General features: G+C 33.2%; 1 protein-coding gene and 1 long non-coding RNA gene across 2 annotated transcripts; both read right to left on the bottom strand.

Annotated features, from left to right (window-relative positions):
- Nucleotides 1-1,381: 1,381 nt before the first annotated feature.
- LOC130246399 (uncharacterized) lies at nt 1,382-1,669 on the bottom strand. The gene is made up of 2 exons (XR_008839438.1): nt 1,623-1,669; nt 1,382-1,538 (listed from the first exon to the last, which is right to left on the bottom strand). It is a non-coding gene; the product is annotated as an uncharacterized LOC130246399 (long non-coding RNA).
- Nucleotides 1,670-5,969: 4,300 nt separating this feature from the next.
- LOC130247042 (class I histocompatibility antigen, F10 alpha chain-like) lies at nt 5,970-14,657 on the bottom strand. Its single transcript, XM_056480223.1, has 4 exons — nt 14,544-14,657; nt 11,488-11,748; nt 6,361-6,645; nt 5,970-6,247 (listed from the first exon to the last, which is right to left on the bottom strand). The coding sequence occupies exons 1-4, from the start codon at nt 14,590-14,592 to the stop codon at nt 5,970-5,972; spliced, it is 873 nt and encodes a 290-aa protein (XP_056336198.1). The 5' UTR covers nt 14,593-14,657.
- Nucleotides 14,658-22,777: the final 8,120 nt, after the last annotated feature.

Here is a 22,777-nt window from a genome sequence, read left to right as displayed (position 1 = left end):
TTAGGGAGAGAATGAAAATGTGTACTGTTGGTGTGCCTTCAGGAACAGGGTTGGGAAACTCTGGGTTAAACTACAGATAAACTTGGATAAAGATTTCCAAGTGTTTGTACAATCCCGAAGAATATCTCCAATGATTACTTCGTCAAGCATACAAAGGTCAGACGTAAAAAGAGGATATTTCTGTGGTCAAGATGACCAGAGGTGAAATTCAGCTTCAGTCTTCCAGTCTCCACCAATGACGAAAAGCACACACACATACACAAACTAAATACTTATCTACTACAAGAGATGTCTTGCTCTCTAGCAGTACAATAAACATCTATAGTAGCAGCAAACGTTCAGTTCCACATGAGAGGTCTCAGTGACCTCTTGAATGTGCCTAAAGATCCTAAAGAAACAAATAACTTGGCATACACAAAAAAGCAATGAAACACACTCAAGTTTTACTCTGAAGTTGGATGACACTAATGTCGATAAATAATTGGCTCTTAAACACAAATTCAAATGTGTGGTATAATGTGATATAAAAAAGATATGTGTTACTCCATCCTGGAGCAGACATCCATCAGAAAATCCACTCCTTCAACAATTTTTGTAAAGTCAGATAACACAAAATATTCAGACTTCAGAATCAGAATCAGAAATCAGAATCAGAAAGAGCTTTATTGCCAGGTATGTTCACACATACGAGGAATTTGTTTTGGTGACAGAGCTTCTATAGTGCTACAGGATAACAGAGACGGGACAAAAAACAGATAATAAATATATTTTTTAAAAAATAGAAGAAAAAAAATAGAAAAAAAAGAAAATAAATAGAAAAAAAATAGAAAAAAGTAGAAAAATAGAAAAAAAATAGAAAAATTGAAAAAAAAATTGAAATAAAAATAAATAGAAAAAAAATTGAAATAAAAAAAATTGAAAAATAGACGTATAACCTCAATAAATAAAAATAACTTCGTATAAACGTATAACCTCAATAAAAGGAAAATATAATTTACTGTACTGTTTTACTATTGATGTAAAGGTTTACTTGGTACTAAATGTACAATTATTTAAAACTTGAACCAACTATTCCTCTGTACTACAACTGTAAATCATAAAAAAATGAAGAAATAAAGAAGAAAATATACAAACAAGAAGACAAAAAACAGTCAAGTAACACAATATAACGCTCACATATTAGTTGATTATTGTCACTGATGGACAAGACAAATTGCAGAAATTGCAGTATTTTTATCTTGTAAATGGTTTTTTTGTGATCATTGTGATTTACATGATAATAAAAACAATAAAATGAACAAAAACTGAAGAAATTCCTTATAGACATAATTTACTTACAATCATAAGACAGATATTTCCCAAAGCATTATGATCCCAACAAGTGTGTGTGTGTGTGTGTGTGTGTGTGTGTGTGTGTGTGTGTGTGTGTGTGTGTGTGTGTGTGTGTGTGTGTGTGTGTGTGTGTGTGTATTTAGGTGTATTTTGTAAACTAGATCAACATTGCAGCACTCATCCATTCTTCATCATTTCTTGGCCTCCTGAAATGCAAGAAAAACACATTTACATTTAACTCATTTCACATGACTAAGATGGTTATGCTGATAAATAGCTTTAAAACTTACATCTTTAAGCCTGTGGAATATGAGCGAAGCTGTTTGATACATTAATACTCAAATCCTGAAAGCAACATTACAATAAAAACTTCAGACACCTCATGAACAAAACACAGTCATCTCTGTATCAGCAAACAATGTAATATGCTTATGCTCTACAGTGTTTCTGTCACCATCCTCCACTCATCTCCATTTCCCTAGAGGTCTCCATGTTCCCCTTCTTGCTTGGTTCTTCCTCGTGTGTTCTTGTTTATTTAATTTTAATCACCAGTGACTTGTTCCAAAGTATTTAACTTGTCACTTTTTCCTCTGTTGCTCACTCGGTTTTTGAGTCAGTACCCTGCGAACTTGCCTAGGGTTCCCTTCACCTGCTGATCTACGTCTAGTAAGACTCTTTTGGTTTCCCCTGTTGCTTGCTCATGGAGTTTGTATGGTTATAATACTATTAAAACCTTTGGAATACCTCATCTGAGAATAACTTGTCTTGCCTGCTTTGCTAAATCATACTGAGAATTTTTTAAAAAAATTAATAAATCTATGCTTTCTGGATTCCAACATTGAGTGTTTCGTTCAACACAACTGGCTCAGTGGCTCAACTCACCAGTCTCTACACCAGAGACTCGAGTTTTACACCTATCCGTCACAGTTTCAGTACAAAGCATATATGTAAACATTATATTCGGATTTAGATTTATGCATCCATAATGCAATTCACAACCGTAAATAAACTGAAAACTCCATGTAAACAGCTAGCTCTCTGCAACTCTCACATGGTCGCCCACTGAAGCTAAGCAGGGCTGCACCCGGTTGGTACCTGAATTGGAGACCACTTGGGAAAGCTAGGGTGCTGTTGAAAGTGGTGTTAGTGAGACTACCAGGGGCTGCCCAACCTGTGGTCTGTGTGGATCCTAATGCCCCAGTATAGTGATGGGGACGCTATACTGCTTAGTGAGTGCTATATGGAGATACTGCTATTGACACATCAAGACCATTGAGTCAATTATGATTTATTTATTTTTAGCATTTGTGATTATGAGGAACTCACCTCCTATGGGTTTAAAGGCTGAAAAACAAGCAAAAAAGAGGAAGTTTAGCAATTTCATATAATAAAAAAGTCAACGACAAATCCACTGAGAAAAAAGGAGTGGCATATCATTTATATTTAGTTTTTAATTCACAAAAATGTACAGTAGAAGTCAGAATTATTCGCCCCCCTGTTTATTTTTCTGTTTAATGGAGAGAAGTTTTTTTCTAAACATAATAGTTTTAATAACTCATTTCTAATAACTGATTTATTTTATCTTTGCCAAGATAAATAATATTTGACTAGATATTTTTCAAGATGCTTCTATACAGCTTTAAGTGACATTTAAATGGGTTAACTAGGTTAATTAGGTTAACTGGGCAGGTTAAGGCAATTAGGCAAGTTATTGTATAACAATGGTTTGTTCTATCAAAAAAAAAAATAAGGGGCTAATAATTTTGACCTTAAAATGAGGTAAAAAAAAATTAATAGCGGCTTTTATTCTAGCTGAAATAAAACAAATAAGACTTTCTCCAGAAGAAAAAATATTATCAGACATACTGTAAAAATTATCTTGCTCTGTTAAACATCAAATGGGAAATATTTTAAAATAATTCTAACAATAATTCTAATAATTCTGACTTCAACTGTAAATGTTATTAAAAATAATACAGCGTTCAAATTTAATTCAGTCTGAATTTATTCCAAGCCCTTCACAAACACCATTTAAAATTTTATAGTTACATTTGATATATTTAAGACTTTGTAAAAACTGAATTTAAAACATTAAAATAAACAAATTAAGAAACTGGACATCTTATCAAGTGAATTTACTCTCACCTTTTTTCTTCCGATACCTCCCACATCCAACACCAACTATGAAAGCCAAGATGATCAGAGCAACGCCAATTACAACAATGATGCCAATGGGAGCCAAATCTGAAGAATAAGTCACAGTTGAAGTCCTCAGTTTATAATATGTCTGATTATATTACCTATTTAAAAAAATCATTTTAAAAATACATTTTTTACTGCATGTTTTTTGTATTTGGTGATTTGTGTTTCCCCCCATTTATTTACACTTTTGAATTGCATTATGGGATCTTGATCTTTCACCCAAAAACCTTTTGATGTTGAAAAGTTTGAAAGTGAATTCTGTTGACATTTTTAATAGTTTGAAGCGATATGTTGTGTTGTAATTTACAGTGCAAACCCAGGTGATATACTGCCAGCACTTATTCTGTTATTATACAGACTCATTTCTCGATGTATTATTTCTTAAACAATATCTCGTCTCAAAATGCTAATAAAAGTCACTTTGTTAATCAAAAGTCACCAGAGCAGAGATTAACATCCCATAATGCAATTCACAACCATAAATAAACTAAAACTCCATGTAAACAGCTAGCTCTCTGCAACTCTCACATGGACGCCCACTGAAGCTAAGCAGGGCTGCACCCGGTTGGTACCTGGATGGGAGACCACTTGGGAAAGCTAGGTTGCTGCTGAAAGTGATGTTAGTGAGACCAGCAGGGGTTGCCCAACCTGTGGTCTGTGTGGGTCTTAATGCCCCAGTATAGTGATGGGGACTCTATACTGCTCAGTGAGTGCTGTCTTTTTTTTATTGGATGAGATGTTAAACCGAAGTCCCAACTCTCTGTGGTCGTTAAAAAATCCCAGGATGTCCTTCAAAAAAAGAGTAGGGGTTTAACCCCGGCATCCTGGCCAAATTTGCCCACTGACCTCTGTCTATCATGGCCTCCTTACCATCCCCATATCATAATTGGTTTTATCACTCTGTCTACTCTCCACCAATCAGCTGGTGTGTGGTGTGCGGTCTGGTGCAATTTGGCTGCCATCACATCATCCAGGTGGATACTGCACATTGGTTGTGGTTGAGGAGATTCCCCAAAAATGTGTAAAAGCGCTTTGAGTGTCTAGAAAAGCACTATTTCAATGTAAGGATATATTATTATTCATTCATTCATTTTCTTTTCTGCTTAGTTCCTTTATTAATCTGGGGTCGCCACAGCGGAATGAACCGCCAACTTATCCAGCATTTGTTTTATGCAGCGGATGCCCTTCCAGCTGCAACCCATCACTGGGAAACACATACACACTTATTCACACACACATACACTATGGACAATTTAGCCTACCCAATTCACCTGTATCGCATGTCTTTGGACTGTGGGGGAAACCGGAGCACCCGAAGGAAACCACGCGAATGCAGGGAGAACATGCAAACTCCACACAGAAAAGCCAACTAACCCAGCTGAGGCTTGAACCAGTGACCTTCCTGCTGTGAGGCAACAGCACTACCTACTGCGCCGCCATTATTATTATTATTATTATCATTATTATTATTAAACCACAAAAAACGAATCCTGTCATTAACATATTTTTGTACAAGTGGGCGCAGCCATTGGAATCTTTTTGGCTCGAGACTTCCGGTCTCATTCACCTTCATTCATTTTTAGACGTTAAAAACGTGATGATTGCAAACTGATATTTTCTTATTATATTATTCTACATTGTCTGTATAGTCATGAAAACACTTGCGTGTAGAGTAAGTAGTTTGACCGTTTTGTGCCGTTTATTATTCCTAGTCATTTCTCCCATTGGCAGCTGAGTCGGAAGTTCAAAAACAATCGCAAAAACAAGCGCACTTCCGCATTGAAGAATAAGGTCAATAGGGCTTGAGTGTCCACATACGTACACAGCACATTTTTAGCTCTTAAGTGGTTATTTAAAATACTTTGAATGTTTTATATTTTGTTACAGACGTACAGTGTCATCCTGCAACTGTTTTGCAGCATATGAAATGTCCCAAACACTTTTAACTGTCCAAAATGGGCGAAAAAAAAAAGTTTTTACTATCTGATGGTCAAAGCAAGTTAAAAAAAAATTCTATGTTAAATATGCATTACAAAACAGTCAGAAAGAAGTGTTTTATGTAAATTCAGACCACGAGTCCACATATATGGACATCATTTTTCTCTAAAAGTACATCATATCAAAACATGATACTTAGATTTTATTCTAATTAGGTTCCAATAAGCCCAAATAGCAAAGAGAAATAAAAATGCATGTAAAAACAGCTTGGGAATTAAGAGGATATAGTTGTATATTACATTATTTCTTAATCTTTCAGTTAAAATCTGTGTTTACATATTATTGGTCTGTGTTTAATCTACAAGACAACAACTGTTTAATCTCTTCGATCTAAAAGTCAACTGAATTTATGGTGATTCAAAATCCAATATAGCTGCAAAGGTGGAAAACACATAAGGGATGTTCATAGTTTAGTCATTTACGCTCTCTTACCTTCATTAGTTAATTTTTTCATCTGCTGCCTTGGTTTCTCCCTGATGCTCCACCACACAGCTGAACTTGTTGTTATTCCACTCTTCAGGTTTAACATTAAGACTGCTGGTCTTCTGGAAGGTGCCATCTGCATTAGGCAGAAGTTCACTGAGCTCAACACCCTCATCGTGCTCTTGTCCATTTTTCTGCCAGGAGATCTTTATTCCACTGGGGTAAAAGCCTGTAGCATGACACATGACTGGAGAGGAATAATATTTCTGCAGCAGAGACACTCGAGGAGAGACTGAGAGGGAAATAGGCATGATAAAGAGTTTAATAGATTAATAGATTTAATTTCGTTTAATAGAAATTAAAAGATTAAACAGCCCCACACTCATACAAATGAGATTTTCTTACCTCTTTCCTCTTGACTGTCCTTGGCATAACCCACATAATTAATCAGCCACTTAATGCATTCAATATCCAAATACATTTTCCTTTTATTTCTATTCAAATTCTGAAAATCCCATTTATTTTTGGTAATGGTAGCTTGAGGATTAGCAGCAATATAAGTAGAGGTGCTCTTATCAAAGCTGATGAAGTCCTCTCCATCATAACCAATCTCCCAGTGTCCTTGTCTGGTGCCATCATCCTCCAGCTCACAGCCGTACATCCACTGGAATGTGTGAACACCCGAGCCTCCTTCATTACATAGTAAAAGGTTTCCATATGTTTAGAAGCGTTTGTATACGGTTGAAATCAGAATTTTTAGACCCCCTGTTTTTTTTCCCCAATTTCAATTTCTAAGCATAATAGTTTTAATAAATAGCTTTTAATAACTGATTTATTTTATCTTTGCCATGATGACAGTAAATTCACTTCTATACAGCTGAAAGTGACATTTAAATGGGTTAACCAGGTTAATTAGGTTAACTAGGCAGGTTAGGGTAATTAGGCAAGTTATTTTATAATGACGGTTTGTTCTGTAGACTATCAAAAAAATATATAGCTTAAAGGGGCTAATAATTTTGACCTTAAAATGGGGTTTAAAAAATTAAAAACGGCTTTTATTCTAGCTGAAATAAAACAAATAAGACTTTCTCCAGAAGAAAAAATATTATCAGACATACTGTGAAAATTTCCTTACTCTGTTAAACATCATTTTGGAAATATTTAAAAAAGAAAAAAAAAATATTTATAAGTCTGTTTGTTTATTTCGTCTGATTATAAGTGATTACAAAAACATTTGTTTTTAAATTCTATTGTATATTATTGTCTTTATTGTTAAATTTTTTTATTTTTTGTTATGATGTAGTACAAATATAATTATTATTAATAATAATAATTAATATAATAATAATAATAATAATAATAATAATAATACTGTTGTTATTATTATGATACATATATGCAATCATTGCATAATTTAATTATACAATCTATTATTATTATTATTAATAATAATAATAATTAATATAATAATAATAATAATAATAATAATAATATTACTACTATTGTTATTATTATTATTATACATTTATGCAATCATTGCATCATTTAATCATACAATCTATTATTAATAATAATAATAATAATAATAATAATAATAATTAATATAATAATAATATAAATAATAATAATAATAATAATAATAATAATAATAATAATAATAATAATAATAATAATACTATTGTTATTATTATTATACATTTATGCAACCATTGCATCATTTAATTATACAATCTATTATTATTATTATTAATAATAATAATAATAATAATAATTAATATAATAATAATAATAATAGTAATAATAATAGTAATAATAATAGTAATAATAATAGTAATAATATTGTTTTTATTATTATACATTTATGCAATCATTGCATCATTTATTTATACAATCTATTAATATTGTTATTATTATTAATAATAATAATAATAATTAATATAATAATAATAATAATAATAATAATAATAATAATAATAATAATAATACTATTGTTATTATTATTATACATTTATGCAATCATTGCATCATTTAATTATACAATCTATGACAAAATATGTTGTATACCAAAATATAAAATATGTTTACAGATTAACATTTTTCTGATCCCTTAACTGTGGATAGCTGTTTTGAAAAATTTAAACAGAAGTTTCAATATAACGTTAACGTATACATTCTCTGTTAATTTTTATTTTAAGTTTTTACTGCAAATGTCATGGGTATGCTGGAATTGCCCTCTCTCATTGACATACTAATTTATTCAACTGATTCTAAGAAACAAATCACTGATTAATGAACCAAGTGCTTTGCTTTCATTCAAAACAGCACAATAGCATTCCTCTCTTACTATTTTATAATTTCTTTCAATGGGTGGGAAAGTAATCAGCAATTCAGCAACTGTTGATATAAGCAATTCGTTATTAGAAAACTGACTGATTCAAAAACAAACATGTCTGGCCTGTAATGTTTAGAGAAGTTGAACTGGTATCTGTAATTGGGGTAAAGTTGGTTTTATATTTTGCGTATTCAGATGTTCTGCTTAATAATTTCATTTCAGAAAAGTATTATTTGTAAATTCTAAATGGGTAATTCACATTAGTCAATAAATATCAAAATACAACATTGTTTACAGTCAGTTAATAGTGCTAATGTTGTTTTGAAGTCATTCTTACATGCAATTTCAGACCCAATATTCAAAGCCGTGTGGTAAACAATATAGAGACCGGGTCACAAATTTTTACTGTTCGAAAATGAACGAATGTGTGAATATAAAACTTACTTTACCTCAATGTATTTGTACTGTACCTTGTACCTTGTACCTGGTTTAAAAGCATTGACATGACAGTACAAAGTCTCTGGTAAACAACAGATGTTACTTTTGTATCAGTGAGTCTTTAATTCTTGGTTGAGACTATTCAATAATTACGTGCTACAACCTCAGTTAACCTTGTCTTCAAGTATCATTACATGGCTTGTGTACAGTGGCTGAGAAAGCTTAAAGTGCTGCAATTTAGGAAAATACATGCAGTTACAAAACCCTCATTAAATTAAGAAAAGGTCTTCATCATTTTGACAGCACGTCTGTTGCAAATCCTCACAACGCAAACACATTTTAAAAAAACGTGCTGCATTTTCTCACAACACATGCAAATAGCATGAAACACAATGGAAATGTTTCAAGGGGACCCTAAAACATGACGGACCTGGCTATTTAGGTTATGACTATTTAGGCTAATAATATCCAAAAGACAAGGGAATCATGTAATCAGGATGTTAAGATAAACAAACTAAAAACCTTTCAAAGATCACCTACAACTTCACTGAGCGATAGTCACAGCACAATAAGCAAATCCCAAGCGTGTCCGTCATATTTTTGGGTTCCCTTGAAACATTTCCGTTGTGTTTCGTGCTATTTGTGTTGTGAGAAAATGCAGCACGCATACTGTCAAACTGATCTTTTCTTAATTTGCTGGCGTTTTTTATAATTGCATGTGTTTTCTTAAATTGCAGCACGTTAAGCTCTCTCGGCCACTGTACTTGTAACCTAAGTAGTATTAGTTTATATATAGTATTATATAATTTAGATAACAGTAATAGTTACTTCTTACGTCACTTTTCAAAAGAGAATTAGATTAGTATTAAAAGTGAAAATAGGTATTGTAATAGTATCAATTAAATAAGTAGCAGGGTGATGTGGTGGCACAGTGGGTCGCCTCACAGCAAAAAGGTAGCTGGTTCGATCCTCAGCTGGGTCAGTTGCCGTTTCTGTGTGGAGTTTGCATGTTCTTCCTATGTTCACATAGGTTTCCTCCGGGTGCTCCGGTTTCCCCCACAGTCCAAAGACATGCGGTGTACGTGAATTATGTAGGCTAAATTGTCTGTAGTGTATGTGTGAATGAGTGTGATGTTTCCCGGTACTGGATTGCTGGAAAAGTGGGCGGCTCATTCCACTGTGGTGACCCCGGATTAATGAAGGGACTACGCCAAAAATAAAATGAATTAATGAATGAATAAGTAAGTAGCAATGTGTCTCTGCCTAAAAAACAGGCAGGATTTGATTCTGAATAACTATGGCAATGTTTTTTAATTTATTATCTTTTTGTACATTGTATTCTTTATTATTATTATTATTTTAAATTTACACTACTCTTGTGCCTTGTTTATACATACAATTTAAGCTAACCAATATTTCATCAGTGAAACAAGTAGCCCTATAGATTAATATCCATAATACTTAAAACCAGTCTTTACCTGTTTACATTCACATGAGTATGATGCGTGTGAGATGCACTCAAATATAACATTCATTCATTCATTCATTCATTCATTCATTCATTTTCTTTTCGGCCAAGTCCCTTTATTAATCTGGGGTCGCCACAGCGGAATGAACCGCCAACTTATCCAGCATGTTTTTACACAGCGGATGCCCGGGCCGGATTAACCAACGGGCACTACGGGCACAGGCCCAGGGGGGGAATGAGGGGGGAAAAATGCTGATTTTGGAGTGTCTATTTAGGCTAAGTGCAAGTAGCGCACCTCGTTGGAATAACCTAGCTGAGTGATTCATGCCCATCACCGTTTGATTGACAGAGACAAAATAACTAAAGGGAGCAACAGTGAGCAGTGTAAGTGGTGTAGCTTGTAAAGGGCATGGCAACATGTTTTGACGCGATCGATCATGAACCCAGTTCGAATCCAGCGTCTGATGAACTCATTCTTCTTTTTACTCCCCACTACATATCAGATTTTGCCTACTCTTCATCATGAGGAAGACAAGTGGGAATCATTATTAAGTGTGTGTATTATTGAGGACTCAGATTCATAGAACTGGATTGGAGAGGTGTTATCCAAATCATATTCATTATAAGTTTACTTTATAGAAGTTATACATTAAAATATTGCTATAATTTTTGTACTGTTTCAGTGAACTTAAACACTTAAAACTTAAAATTCAAATAAAATTATTTTCACTAGTTGTATTAGTATTTTTATTTCAAAGTGTGCTTTAAATGCTTTAAAATAAGCTTTGTAGACTAGAAATATATGTACTGTATATCATTTATTTAAAAAATGCGGGGAATACATTACAGATTCATTTTATTTAAAAAATATTATATTAATCTTATTTTTTAATTAACTATAGTGGCCAGGTAGGGGCCTACAAGACATTGTGCCCAGGGGCCTCTGAATTCTTAATCCGGGCCTGGCGGATGCCCTTCCAGCCCATCTCTGGGAAACATCCACACACATATTCACACTCATACACTACGGACAATTTAGCCAACCCAATTCACCTGTACTGCATGTCTTTGGACTGTGGGGGAAACCGGAGCACCCGGAGGAAACCCACGCAAACACGAGGAGAACATGCAAACTCAATGCAAAAAAATGACCCAGCCGAGACTCGAACCAGCGACCTTTTTGCTGTGAGGCGACAGCCACCGCGTCACCTCAAATATAACAATAAAAATATATTATAATTTTTTGTGAGTGTATGTGTAGTCCTCTGTGTTTATCTATGCTTTATTAACATACCTGTTGAGTGGTTGAACCTGCCCTTTAAAGCTTGAATGTTGTTATTGAACACAGTTTGCTCAGTGGTGTGTTTTTCAGTTTCACCATTCCAGTAATCTGCTCCCTCGTTCTGTCTGATCCACTCTGTCTTAGGAACAGCTGCCTTTATTTTGCTGTCATAATAGAAAAACTGTTGACCATCCATCAGACTAACTATAGTGAACTTTGGGAAGTCAACGTCTCCAGACACAGCAGTGTAGAAGTACTGCAGAGAATGTTTTCCTGTGGACAAACACATCAAACATTGACAGTAAATAAGCAAATAATGTAATGATATTGTGCAGAAGTCTTAGCGTTGTCCTGAGTTACTGCACAACTCTCTGTTCTTCTGATAAAACTACGCTAGGCCTATAGGATTAGTTAGTTAAGGGACAGTTCACGCAAAAATGAACACATTTACTCATTATTTACTCAACCTCAATTGCTTCCAAACTTTTTGAGTTGAACACAAATCAAGATATTTTAAAGAAAGCTGAAAACCTGTAACCATTGACTTCTACAGTTTGAAATAAAACATTATGGATGTCAATGGTTACAGGTTTTCAGCTTTCATCAGAATATATTATTTGTGTTCAACAGAAGAAAGAAAATCAAACAGCTTTGGAACGAGTGATGGTTATAAAAAATGATAAACATATGCTGGACCAATTGGTGGTTCATTCATCTGTGGCGACCCCTGGTAAATAAGGGACTAAGCTAAAGAAAAATTTATATTTTGATTAATAAAATATTTATTTTGGCAACACTATAGTTTAAGTACCACTTCCCACTATTACCTACAGGCTTATTACCTGCTTATTATGAATATATTGGCAGTTTATTGTAATGTATGATCTTATTCTACATCCCTATTCAATACCTAAACCAAGGTACAACCGAGGTATGCAGAAGAGAATCTCTGAATGCACAGCACGTCAAACATTGAGGCAGATGGGCTACAGCAGCAGAAGACCACACCGGGTGCCACTCCTGTCAGCTAAGAACAGGAAACTGAGGCTACAATTGGCACAGGCTCACCAAAATTGGACAATAGAAGATTGGAAAAATGTTGCCTGGTCGGGTGGGTAGGATCAGATTCGGATGGTCGGGTCAGAATTTGGTGTCAACAACGTAAGCATGGATCCATCCTGCCTTTATTTCAATGGTTCGGGTTGGTGGTGGTGTAATAGTGTGGGCAATATTTTCTTGGCACACTTTGGGCCCATTAGTACCAATTGAGCATCATGTCCAAGCCACAGCTTTCCTGAGTATTGTTGCTGACCATGTCCATCCCTTTATGACCACAGTGTACCCGTCTTCTGATGGCAGATCTTCCAGCAGGATAACGTGCCATGTCATAAAGTGTGAATCTCAGACTGGTTCCTTGAACATGACAATGAGTCAGTGGCGGATTTAGGCATGGGCAATATGGGCAATCGCCCAGGGTGACATCTTGCTGGGGGCAGCACGGGGAGACGGTGCAAAAAAAAAAAAAACATGCCCCAGTAAGCTTTGAGAAATACAATTTACTTTATGCAAATGTATTAATTTAGAGTGGTAATCTCATAATAAACACATTAGGGGCCATTCACATTTGCCGTTTTTTGCATGCACAAGTTTGTTATTCTCTATGTGCAACTGAAATACGCTGGTTAAAGCAAACTAATGGTTGCGCGCAGAAAGCCATTCCTGCGCGCCTCACACGCATGCACACCGATAAAATTTGCACTGCTCATGCACTGTGAAGGTGTCGACACGCAGTGAGTATTGCAAGTTGCCAAAACTGAAGCTTATAATATGATGATGATCTTATTTTGACTAGTATGAAGCAGAAAGGAGGGATAGAGTCCGGGAGGTAAGACTTAATAACATTAATTCTCGGCCTTGAGTTGGGTAATTCTATGATAATGATAATTCTTTAAAATATATATATTGTCATAATTAATATTCATGCTTAATTTCTTGTGATCTTAACATATCACTCCAGTTGTGTCTTTACATTGTTTTTCAGTTACATTTAGGACTGTTTTCTGGTATTTATTTAGAATTATATTTGTATAATAATAATTTTATTTATAATAAATATAAATATTTGTAATAATCCCAATTCTGGTTTTGTCCATATTTTACCCAAAGTCAGCAGCACGATGGCACAGTGGGTAGCACATTCACCTCACAGCAAGAAGGTTGCCGGTTTGGCGGAGTCCCGGGGGGTGGGGGTGTGCCATTTAATCTAGAACCGCCACTGCAATGAGTTCACTGCACTCAAACGGCCTGCACAGTCACCAGATCTCATTCCAATAGAGCACCTTTGGGATGAGGTGGAATGGGAGATTCGAATCATGGATGTGCAGCCGACAAATCTGCAGCAACTGCGTGATGCTATCAGGTCAATATGGACCAAAATCTCTGAGGAACATTCCCAGTACCTTGTTGAATCTAACCCTGTACTAGTAAGGTGTACCTAATAAAGTGGCCGGTGAATGAATATAAACCAGCAGTCCTCCAGTAACCAAAATGGCTTGATTGGTTCATATTAATTATTTATTTTTCAGCGAAATCCGCTAAATTTACAAGAACAATAGGCATTTATGCTTATTTCTGTCCAGAATTATTTTTTAAACACTATCAGAAATGTTATCAGAATATTTTCATAAATTGTCATCAGTCTCCAGGTAGAAACCGCATATTCAGATTAAATATAAGATTCCTGTTTGTTCAAAAAGAAATTCTTTCCATTAAAAAAAACCGCTCCATCGTCGTAACAAACTCGAAACGTACTTAAGGTTTTAAAAGTTTGTAAAAGTTATAAAAGCTGATCCTACAAATATATAAATACATCAAGTTAAATGTATGTTAGTATACGAAGAAACCACATCAAAATTGTCTAAAAAAACATTGGCAGGTGTAACCGTTTGACAAAAGGTAAATAAATTATATGCTGGAAAAAATAGAGTCAACAACTCGTAGTGTAAACGTCTAGCAATATAAATTTTAAACATGTAAAGCTTTTGCACAGGTTAAACTTATCTACTCACGGGCACATGTGAGATGAATCCCGATAAATAAAACCATCGCGATTCGCATCTTTCATTTAAAAATTCAACTCAAAATTCAAAAGAACAATTGTGTTATTAATAAATCTCGCTAAACCCAGAAAACGGATGTTCTTCGACTTGTGCAACACACCCGAAAAAACGCCAAATTAACTAAAACTGTCCTCCATCAGACCAGTGCATTGTCATCTGTCACCCGTGTCACCAACGGTCAACTTCCAAAATACTGAGATACTTAAGCTAAGAATTTTCACATCTTGGTATTTAATAGATTGTTCAAATATTTGGGGCCAGTGAGATATAGATAGAAATGAATACTTAAATAAATACTTATGAATACTTTCATAAAAACATTTATAATGTGACCAAAACTTTGAACAAAAAGTCAATCCTTCAGCATTTGAAGAATAGTGTGACACTAAAGACTGGAGTGAAAATCCTAAACGTGATTTCACTTCAAAATATACTATACTATACTATACTATACTATACTATACTATACTATACTATACTATACTATAGAAATAGACACTGTAATTATAAAAAAATAATGTATTTTTACAGTATTTTAACTGTATGTGCAATACATATATTTCAGTGTTTTTGGCTGGTTTACTTTAATGGAATAATTCAACTTGCAGTGCCATAAAAAGAAACAAATAAAGCACAAGATCCCACTTGGACATCACCTTTGGCCACTGCTGTATATTCTCTATATATGCTAATATTGGTCAACCACTTATTAACAGCCCATACCTGTCATTGAGATGTAAAAATACAGGATATCCCCACCCAAAAAAACAAAAACAAAACTCAAACCTATTCAATAATCAGTGGCCTATACAGAAATTAAATTGTTATAAAATCGTTCACTTTTTATTCACTGTATTTAAATATTGATTAAAGATAGTTATTTAATGGTCTTTTATATGATTGAGAAAACTAATAAAACAAACAAGTTGTATATATATATATATATATATATATATATATATATATATATATATATATATATATATATTTATTGTTTATAAGTTGTTTATATATATATATATATATATATATATATATATATATATATATATATATATATATATATATATATATATATATATATATATATATAAATATACTGAAGGATTTACTAGGCTAGAATAAAATGTGAATTTTACTTAGTCTCACTGCAGCATAGTGTTAACATATAGTGAACTGATAGTATTTACTATGGTATAATTAGAATATAATTTCCTTACTGGGCACACTAAAATGTTAAAACTTATCAGGTAAAAAAAAAAAACACAGTAATTGTTTATGTTCTATTGTAAATTTACTCCAAAATACTACAGTATTTTTATATGGGAGAATAGCATCAAATAAAATAACCTACAATACAATACAAGAACATATGCAAATGTCAAATTTGATTTTTGATAAAGACAGAAGAAAAAGTTTACGCACTAATGGTCAAACATATTAAGAGGATATTTGCATTCAATTAAACTAATCTATTCAATAAATTCAATTCATCTTTATCTATCTATCTATCTATCTATCTATCTATCTATCTATCTATCTATCTATCTATCTATCTATCTATCTATCTATCTATCTATCTATCTATCTATCTATCTATATATATATATATATATATATATATATATATATATATATATATATATATATATATATATATATATATATACTTTTACAATGTAGACTGTGTCAAAGTAGCTTAACATAGAAGTTCTGGTAAACTGAAATTGTGTCAGTCCAGTTTTAATCTAAACAGAAGAGAAGAAAAGTAGACTAAAATTGGTCAAGATATGAAAATGTGAAAATTATTTGGTAAAGGGGAAAAAGCATATAATGGAATATATGCTTTATTGTACATTTTTAAAGTATTTTAAAATAAAATAAACTTACACTATATAACATTTTACTTTTGCTTTCATTTTTTCTGGGTCTTTGATTACAGCAACAGTTCTTCACAGAGTCACTAAACATTGCATGTGACTGAGGTCAGCTCAGGAATGTCCCTTGACGACTTAAGAATGCTGATCATCAACAGTTTGCCATGTTGCTTGAGATTGAGATGATGTTGGAAAATACACATTTGATCTCCAAACAGATCCATCATAGTACATTTTGTTCAGTATAATTGCCAACATTTCCTTTTCAAAATGCCAACAATGATCCAATACCTGTTCCAAAAATGCATTTCTACCATTGTTTCTCCTGTTGTGCTTATAATTAAACCATGCATGCACTTGCTATTAAAACATTTCTATGTAGTTAACATTAGACTTTGCACTCTAAAACATGCCTTCAAAACATTCATTCATTCATTTTGCTTCGGTTTGGTCCCTTTATTCATCAGGGGTTGCCACAGCGGAATGAACCGCCAACATATGTTTTACACAGAGGATGCCCTTCCAGATGCAACCCAGTACTGGGAAACACCCATACACTTATTCACACACATACACTACAGCCAATTTAGTTTATTCAATTCACCTATAGTAAATGTCTTTGGACTGTGTGGGAAACTGGAGCATGTCATCTCTGGAAATGTCAACTGACCCAGCTGGGACTCAACCTTCTTGCTGTGAGGCGACAGTGCTGACCACTCGTGGTGTAAAGTAAAAAATGACAAATATCTAACAAATATCAAATAACTACTGTAATTGAGCAGTTTTTCTCAGGAACTGTAATTTACTAAGTGGTTTTAAAAAATTTACTTTCACTTTCCCTTGACTTCCTTTTTAGTGCAGTATTTGTACTTTTACTCCACTACTTTCCTTCATCCTGCAGTCACTACTTTATTATTTCTTTGTCTTGTCTTTTCTTGTCAAATTGCACATAGAAGGTAAATCGCCACATAATGAACTACTTCAAGACATGGGTGATTAATAATTGCAGCAAACTGTTTGCAAGCGTTAAAAGTGTCCAAGAAGATGTTCAAAATCTTTTCACGCATTGACCCAGAGACTGATTAGATGCACATCACTGATGAGAAGATGACGGGTGTTTACTGTATGATGACTGAAATAGCCTTAAACATCCAGCAGACACAAGAAGTCAGCATGACGCCAGATTGACATTGTACCTCAACATCGTGGGGATGTTGCATTTTGGTTAGAAATGAAAGTTGGATTGACGTCAGAACTCAACGTCAATGTCCAACGTTCAACCTAAAAATCAACCAAATATTAACGTCTAATGATGTTACAGCTTGACATTGTGTGGACGTTACTACTATGATGTCATGTTGGATTTTGGTTTGCCATACCTGATAAATAATAAATGTCAGTATTTGACATCAATATGACGTTGGTTTAAGATGTTGGCTCGACGTTGGATTTTGGTCACTTTCTAATACAACCTAAAATCAACCAAATATCAACGTCATTTGATGTCGTTATTGGAGATCAAAATAACGTTGTCCTTAGACGCTGGCTAGACCTTGAATTTTAGTCACCTGATGTCACAACCTAAATCTAACCTAATAATAACGTCTTATGATGTTGTGTGCCTGCTGGGCAATAACTAAATGCACTACAGAATGTTACGTTTACACATACACATTCACAATTTACATCTAAACTTTTTACAGTGTATTACTCACTCCTCTTGAGTACTTTTGAAATGTCTACTATTTACTCATACTTTGAGTAATATTTACAACAGATACTTTTACTCTACTCGCACTACATTTTTAGGCAAGTAATGGTACTTTTACTTAAGTATGGTTTTTTAGTACTCTTTCCACCACTGCTAACCACTCAGCCACTGTCCCAGCTAGAAGGGAACATTCTCTCAACCCTGGCTAACGTTCTCTACAGGTTGTGTTAATGTTTTAAAGAAAACATTTCAATGTAATATCCAATGAATATTAAAAAAAAAAATCCAAAACAATGAACAAGAACATTCTGGCAATGTTTTGAAAATGTTGGTAAGGCACCAGATTAAACAATGTTCTCTTAGAAAACAATTTCACAATCGTTTCATAAAACCAAAGTAAGAACATTCTCACAGTCACATTAAAGAAATGTTTTAAGAACATCATTGAGATGTGAGATGTGGAATGTTCTTTAAAGAATGTTCTAGCAATAAGACATGTAAACAAAGCTAGCACATTTCATCTGCAGCATTTTAAAAGCACTTTAAGATTATTGAAATGGCACCAGATCAAACAATGTTCTCTTAGAAAACGTTTTCACAATGTTTTATAAAAACCAAAGTAACAACATTCTCAGTCACATTAGAGAAATGTTATAAGAACATGATTTATTTTCAATAATGAGACATAAAGACAATTAACATACTAATTTTAATCTGTACTTATTAAATATGTTCAAAAACTTATTGCAGACAAATAAGTAAAACCTAGTGGTTTAAACAATAGTGGCAAAGCATACAGATTTAAAGTGACAATTATTTAGTATTTCATACAATTAGTAAAATTAGTATTATGTGTCAGCAAATTATTCTTGTTTTATATATACCAGATTTTAAAAACTTCTTTTTTTGTTTTATTTGTTACACGTTATACAATGAGCACAAGAATGTAGAAAATGCAGTGCTTTAAACTTTCTTTTTCACACTGTTACAGTAAAATTTTATATTTTAAATCGTTATAGAGAGTGTTTTGTGTCTGTCATATCGCTACTGTACATTTTGAAAACAAAAATAAAACAAACAATGTTATTAACAAACATGTAGAATATTTAGAGAATATTGTCCTGACTTTATAGGCTTTCTGGGAACTAGAACAAAATACCTGCTGAAAATATTAGAGTATAATATTTTAACAATGGTGCCATTAAACGGGATTAGAATGTTTTAGAGAACATTTACCTGTCTTTTAAGAGAATGTTCTGGGAGGTGAAATAAAACGATACGATGAAGCGTAATAATAATGTTAAAGTATAATGTTGTAGCAATGTTACTTCGAAACGTATTTAGAATGTAGTTAGAGATTTTGTTTTCCTACCATTAAAGAGAACATTCTGGGAACTTAAATGAAACTACCCACTAATAATGTTATAATTCAATTAAATTTTTCAATTCACCTTTATTTGTATAGCGCTTATACAATGTAGATTGTGTCAAAGCAGCTTCACATAAAAGGTCATAGTAAATTGGAACAATGTATTTCAGTTTTAATGTTTGAGTTCAGTTCAGTTTAGCTCAGTTCAGTGTGGTTTAATAATCACTACTGAGAGTCCAAACACTGAAGAGCAAATCCAACGATGCGCAGCTATACAGATCCCGAACCATGCAAGCCAGTGGCAACAGAGGCGATTCTTATCTAACATATAAGAATGTTAGAATGTAATGTTCTAAAATTGTTACCAGCGAATATGGTTAGAATGTTTCTAGAAAATGTTTTCCTATCTTTTAAGAGAATGTTCTTGGAACTAAAGCAAAACTACCCCCTGAAAACAGTAATACAACATTGCTCAGTAATATTCTCAAACATGTAGAGAACTAAAAATTTCTAGCTGGGGTGTCGCCCTTGGGATTTTGTATTTTTATTTATTTTGAAATGTATTTTAAATAAATTTTTATAAGGTTAATCTGTTGATTGTGCTTTTTATAACATGCTATAAAGGCCTACTTCATATAAAAAAATTATAATCTAATTAATAATCAACCAATTATTAATTTAGTTAGCAATTAATAATTCAGCTTATTAATTTAATTCGTTTTTTTTTCAAAGTGCAGGCCTTGGTCAGGTGTTTGGAAAAATAATAGAGATTTTTCTTGCCTGTTTTCTTCCACTCTCAGGTAGGCAGCACATAATAACTGTAGCTTTCTCTGAATTCAGCTCTTACACTACTAATGGGTCCCTGATACGCATCAGTTTTGTTTCTGGAGAAGCAAAACACTAGATGAGCACCTGTTAGCGCTAAGAAATGAAATTTGCTTCATTGCCACATCATGTTATTGTTATCTGAAGAACTGTACAATCAGTTTATTCTTGAGTCTCCAGTTCCCTACGAGGCGCTGATACGCATCTAAATGATTAGCGTAGCAAACAAATCGCAGAAGAAAAGCAAAGCATTCACCCAATCAGCGATCAGTATACTGACCGTCAGCGAACCCGCGCGCCTCATGTTGAGCTGTACAAAGATCCAGCGCCGAGTTTCAGGATCCGAGCGCGTAAGTTCGTGTTTTTTGTCTTTTATTGATCGACCCCGAATAAGCCTTTATTTTTTAACATAATCATGGAGCGTTTGCGAAGATTGTAAGGAAACTGACAAATATGAAATTACACCTTAGAGATCGTCGTTTTAAGGCTTTTAATAAATAAACGGAAGGAGTCTGTATGGCATGTCCGAATTAAAGAGCTACAGTCTTCAAATCAAAAGGCGATATAACCGGAATTATTACATTTATATTCATGTAAAATGTAAACAATGTTCATTGTGAAAATCCTATTGACTCATACAGTTAAATCAGGTTGCTATGGGATTAAGTCAAAGTCAAAAGACACCATAAACATAGTTACCGCTCAAATTCACTCGTATTGTTATTGTGATAATGGAGACGGATATGGAGACATATTATTAGAAATAGATACACATTAAACGTCTTGTGTGGTTTTGTTTAATGTCTGATTCTTTTTATCATAATGTTGACGAATCATAAGTACTAGTTAACCGAGTTTGTTGTGTGTGAATCATCACAGTTGTGTCACATTATCACATGATCGACAGCTAGCGATATGAAGTAGCATTTCGCTACGTTTTTGAAATTTCTGTCTTTAAAATTCTGGTTAGATATTTGATTACAGTATTTCGTTTTAATATATAATAATTTCTCTTCTATTCAGAAAAAATGGACATTTAAAACGCTTAACGTGGCTTAGTATATCAAAACATTAACCAGAGAAACCCACACACTGTCAAAATTTACTTCAAATTGACACTTTAATTTAAATTAATATTAACTAACTGTGAGAAGAACAATCCCTAATTCCATAGATAAAGTGAACAATATCACAGTGTTTTCTCCCCCCTTGAAGTATGTTATGAGGAAAAAGCTTCCAAGGTTTTCCATGCTTGTTGTTAAGGTATATTAAAGGATTGAGGTAAAGTTGGTTTTATATTCACAGATTCATACTTTCTCCTTAATAATATAATTTCAGAAAAGTATTATTTGCAAATTCTAAATGGTGAAATCATATTAGCAGCCAATGAATATCAAAGTGCAACATTGTTCACAGTCAAATAAATAGTGCTAATGTTGTTTTCAAGTCACACTCACTTAGCATAGTAAATAATATAGGGAACGTTACATGAAGGAATGTGCGAATATAAACCAACTTTACCTCAATCATTAAAGGTACCGCTTTCATCTTATTTCTTGTAATGGACTTCAGTGGGAAAGAAAACGCTTAATGTGATATTGTTTACTTTATCTATGAAATTAGGGCTTGTTCTTTTCACAGTAGTTTATATTAATTTCAAGTAAAGTTTGACAGAAATGATTGAGATAAAGTTGGTTTTTATTACACATTTGTACTTTCTCCTTAATATAATTTCAGAAAAGTATTATTTGCAAGTTCTAAATGGTGAAATCATATTAGCAGCCAATGAATATTAAAGTACAACATTGTTCACAGTCAAATAAATAATGCTAATGTTGTTTTCAAGTCACACTTACATGTGATTTCAGACCCTATATTTACATTAGCGTAGTAAATAATATAGGGAACGTTACATGAAGGAATGTGCGAATGTAAACCAACTTTACCTCAATCATTACAGTTACCACTTTCATCTTATTTCTTATAATGGACTTCAGTGGGGAAGAAAAAGCCTAATGTAATATTGTTTACTTTATCTGTGGAATTAGGGCTTGTTCTTTTCACAATAGTTAATATTAATTTCAAGTAAAGTTTGACAAAAATGATTGAGATAAAGTTGGTTTTTATTACACATTTGTACTTTCTCCTTAATATAATTTCAGAAAAGTGTTATTTGCAAATTCTAAATAGTGAAATCATATTAGCAGCCAATGAATATTAAAGTACAACATTGTTCACAGTCAAATAAATAATGCTAATGTTGTTTTCAAGTCCACACTTACATGTGATTTCAGACCCTATATTCACATTAGCGTAGTAAATAATATAGGGAACGTTACATGAAGGAATGTGCGAATGTAAACCAACTTTACCTCAATCATTAAAGTTACCACTTTCATCT

This window comes from Danio aesculapii, chromosome 19 (genome assembly GCF_903798145.1).
Source record: "Danio aesculapii chromosome 19, fDanAes4.1, whole genome shotgun sequence".
Classification (NCBI taxonomy): domain Eukaryota; kingdom Metazoa; phylum Chordata; class Actinopteri; order Cypriniformes; family Danionidae; genus Danio; species Danio aesculapii.
Note: the sequence above shows the minus strand (reverse complement) of the source record. Positions and strands in the feature narration are given on the sequence as shown.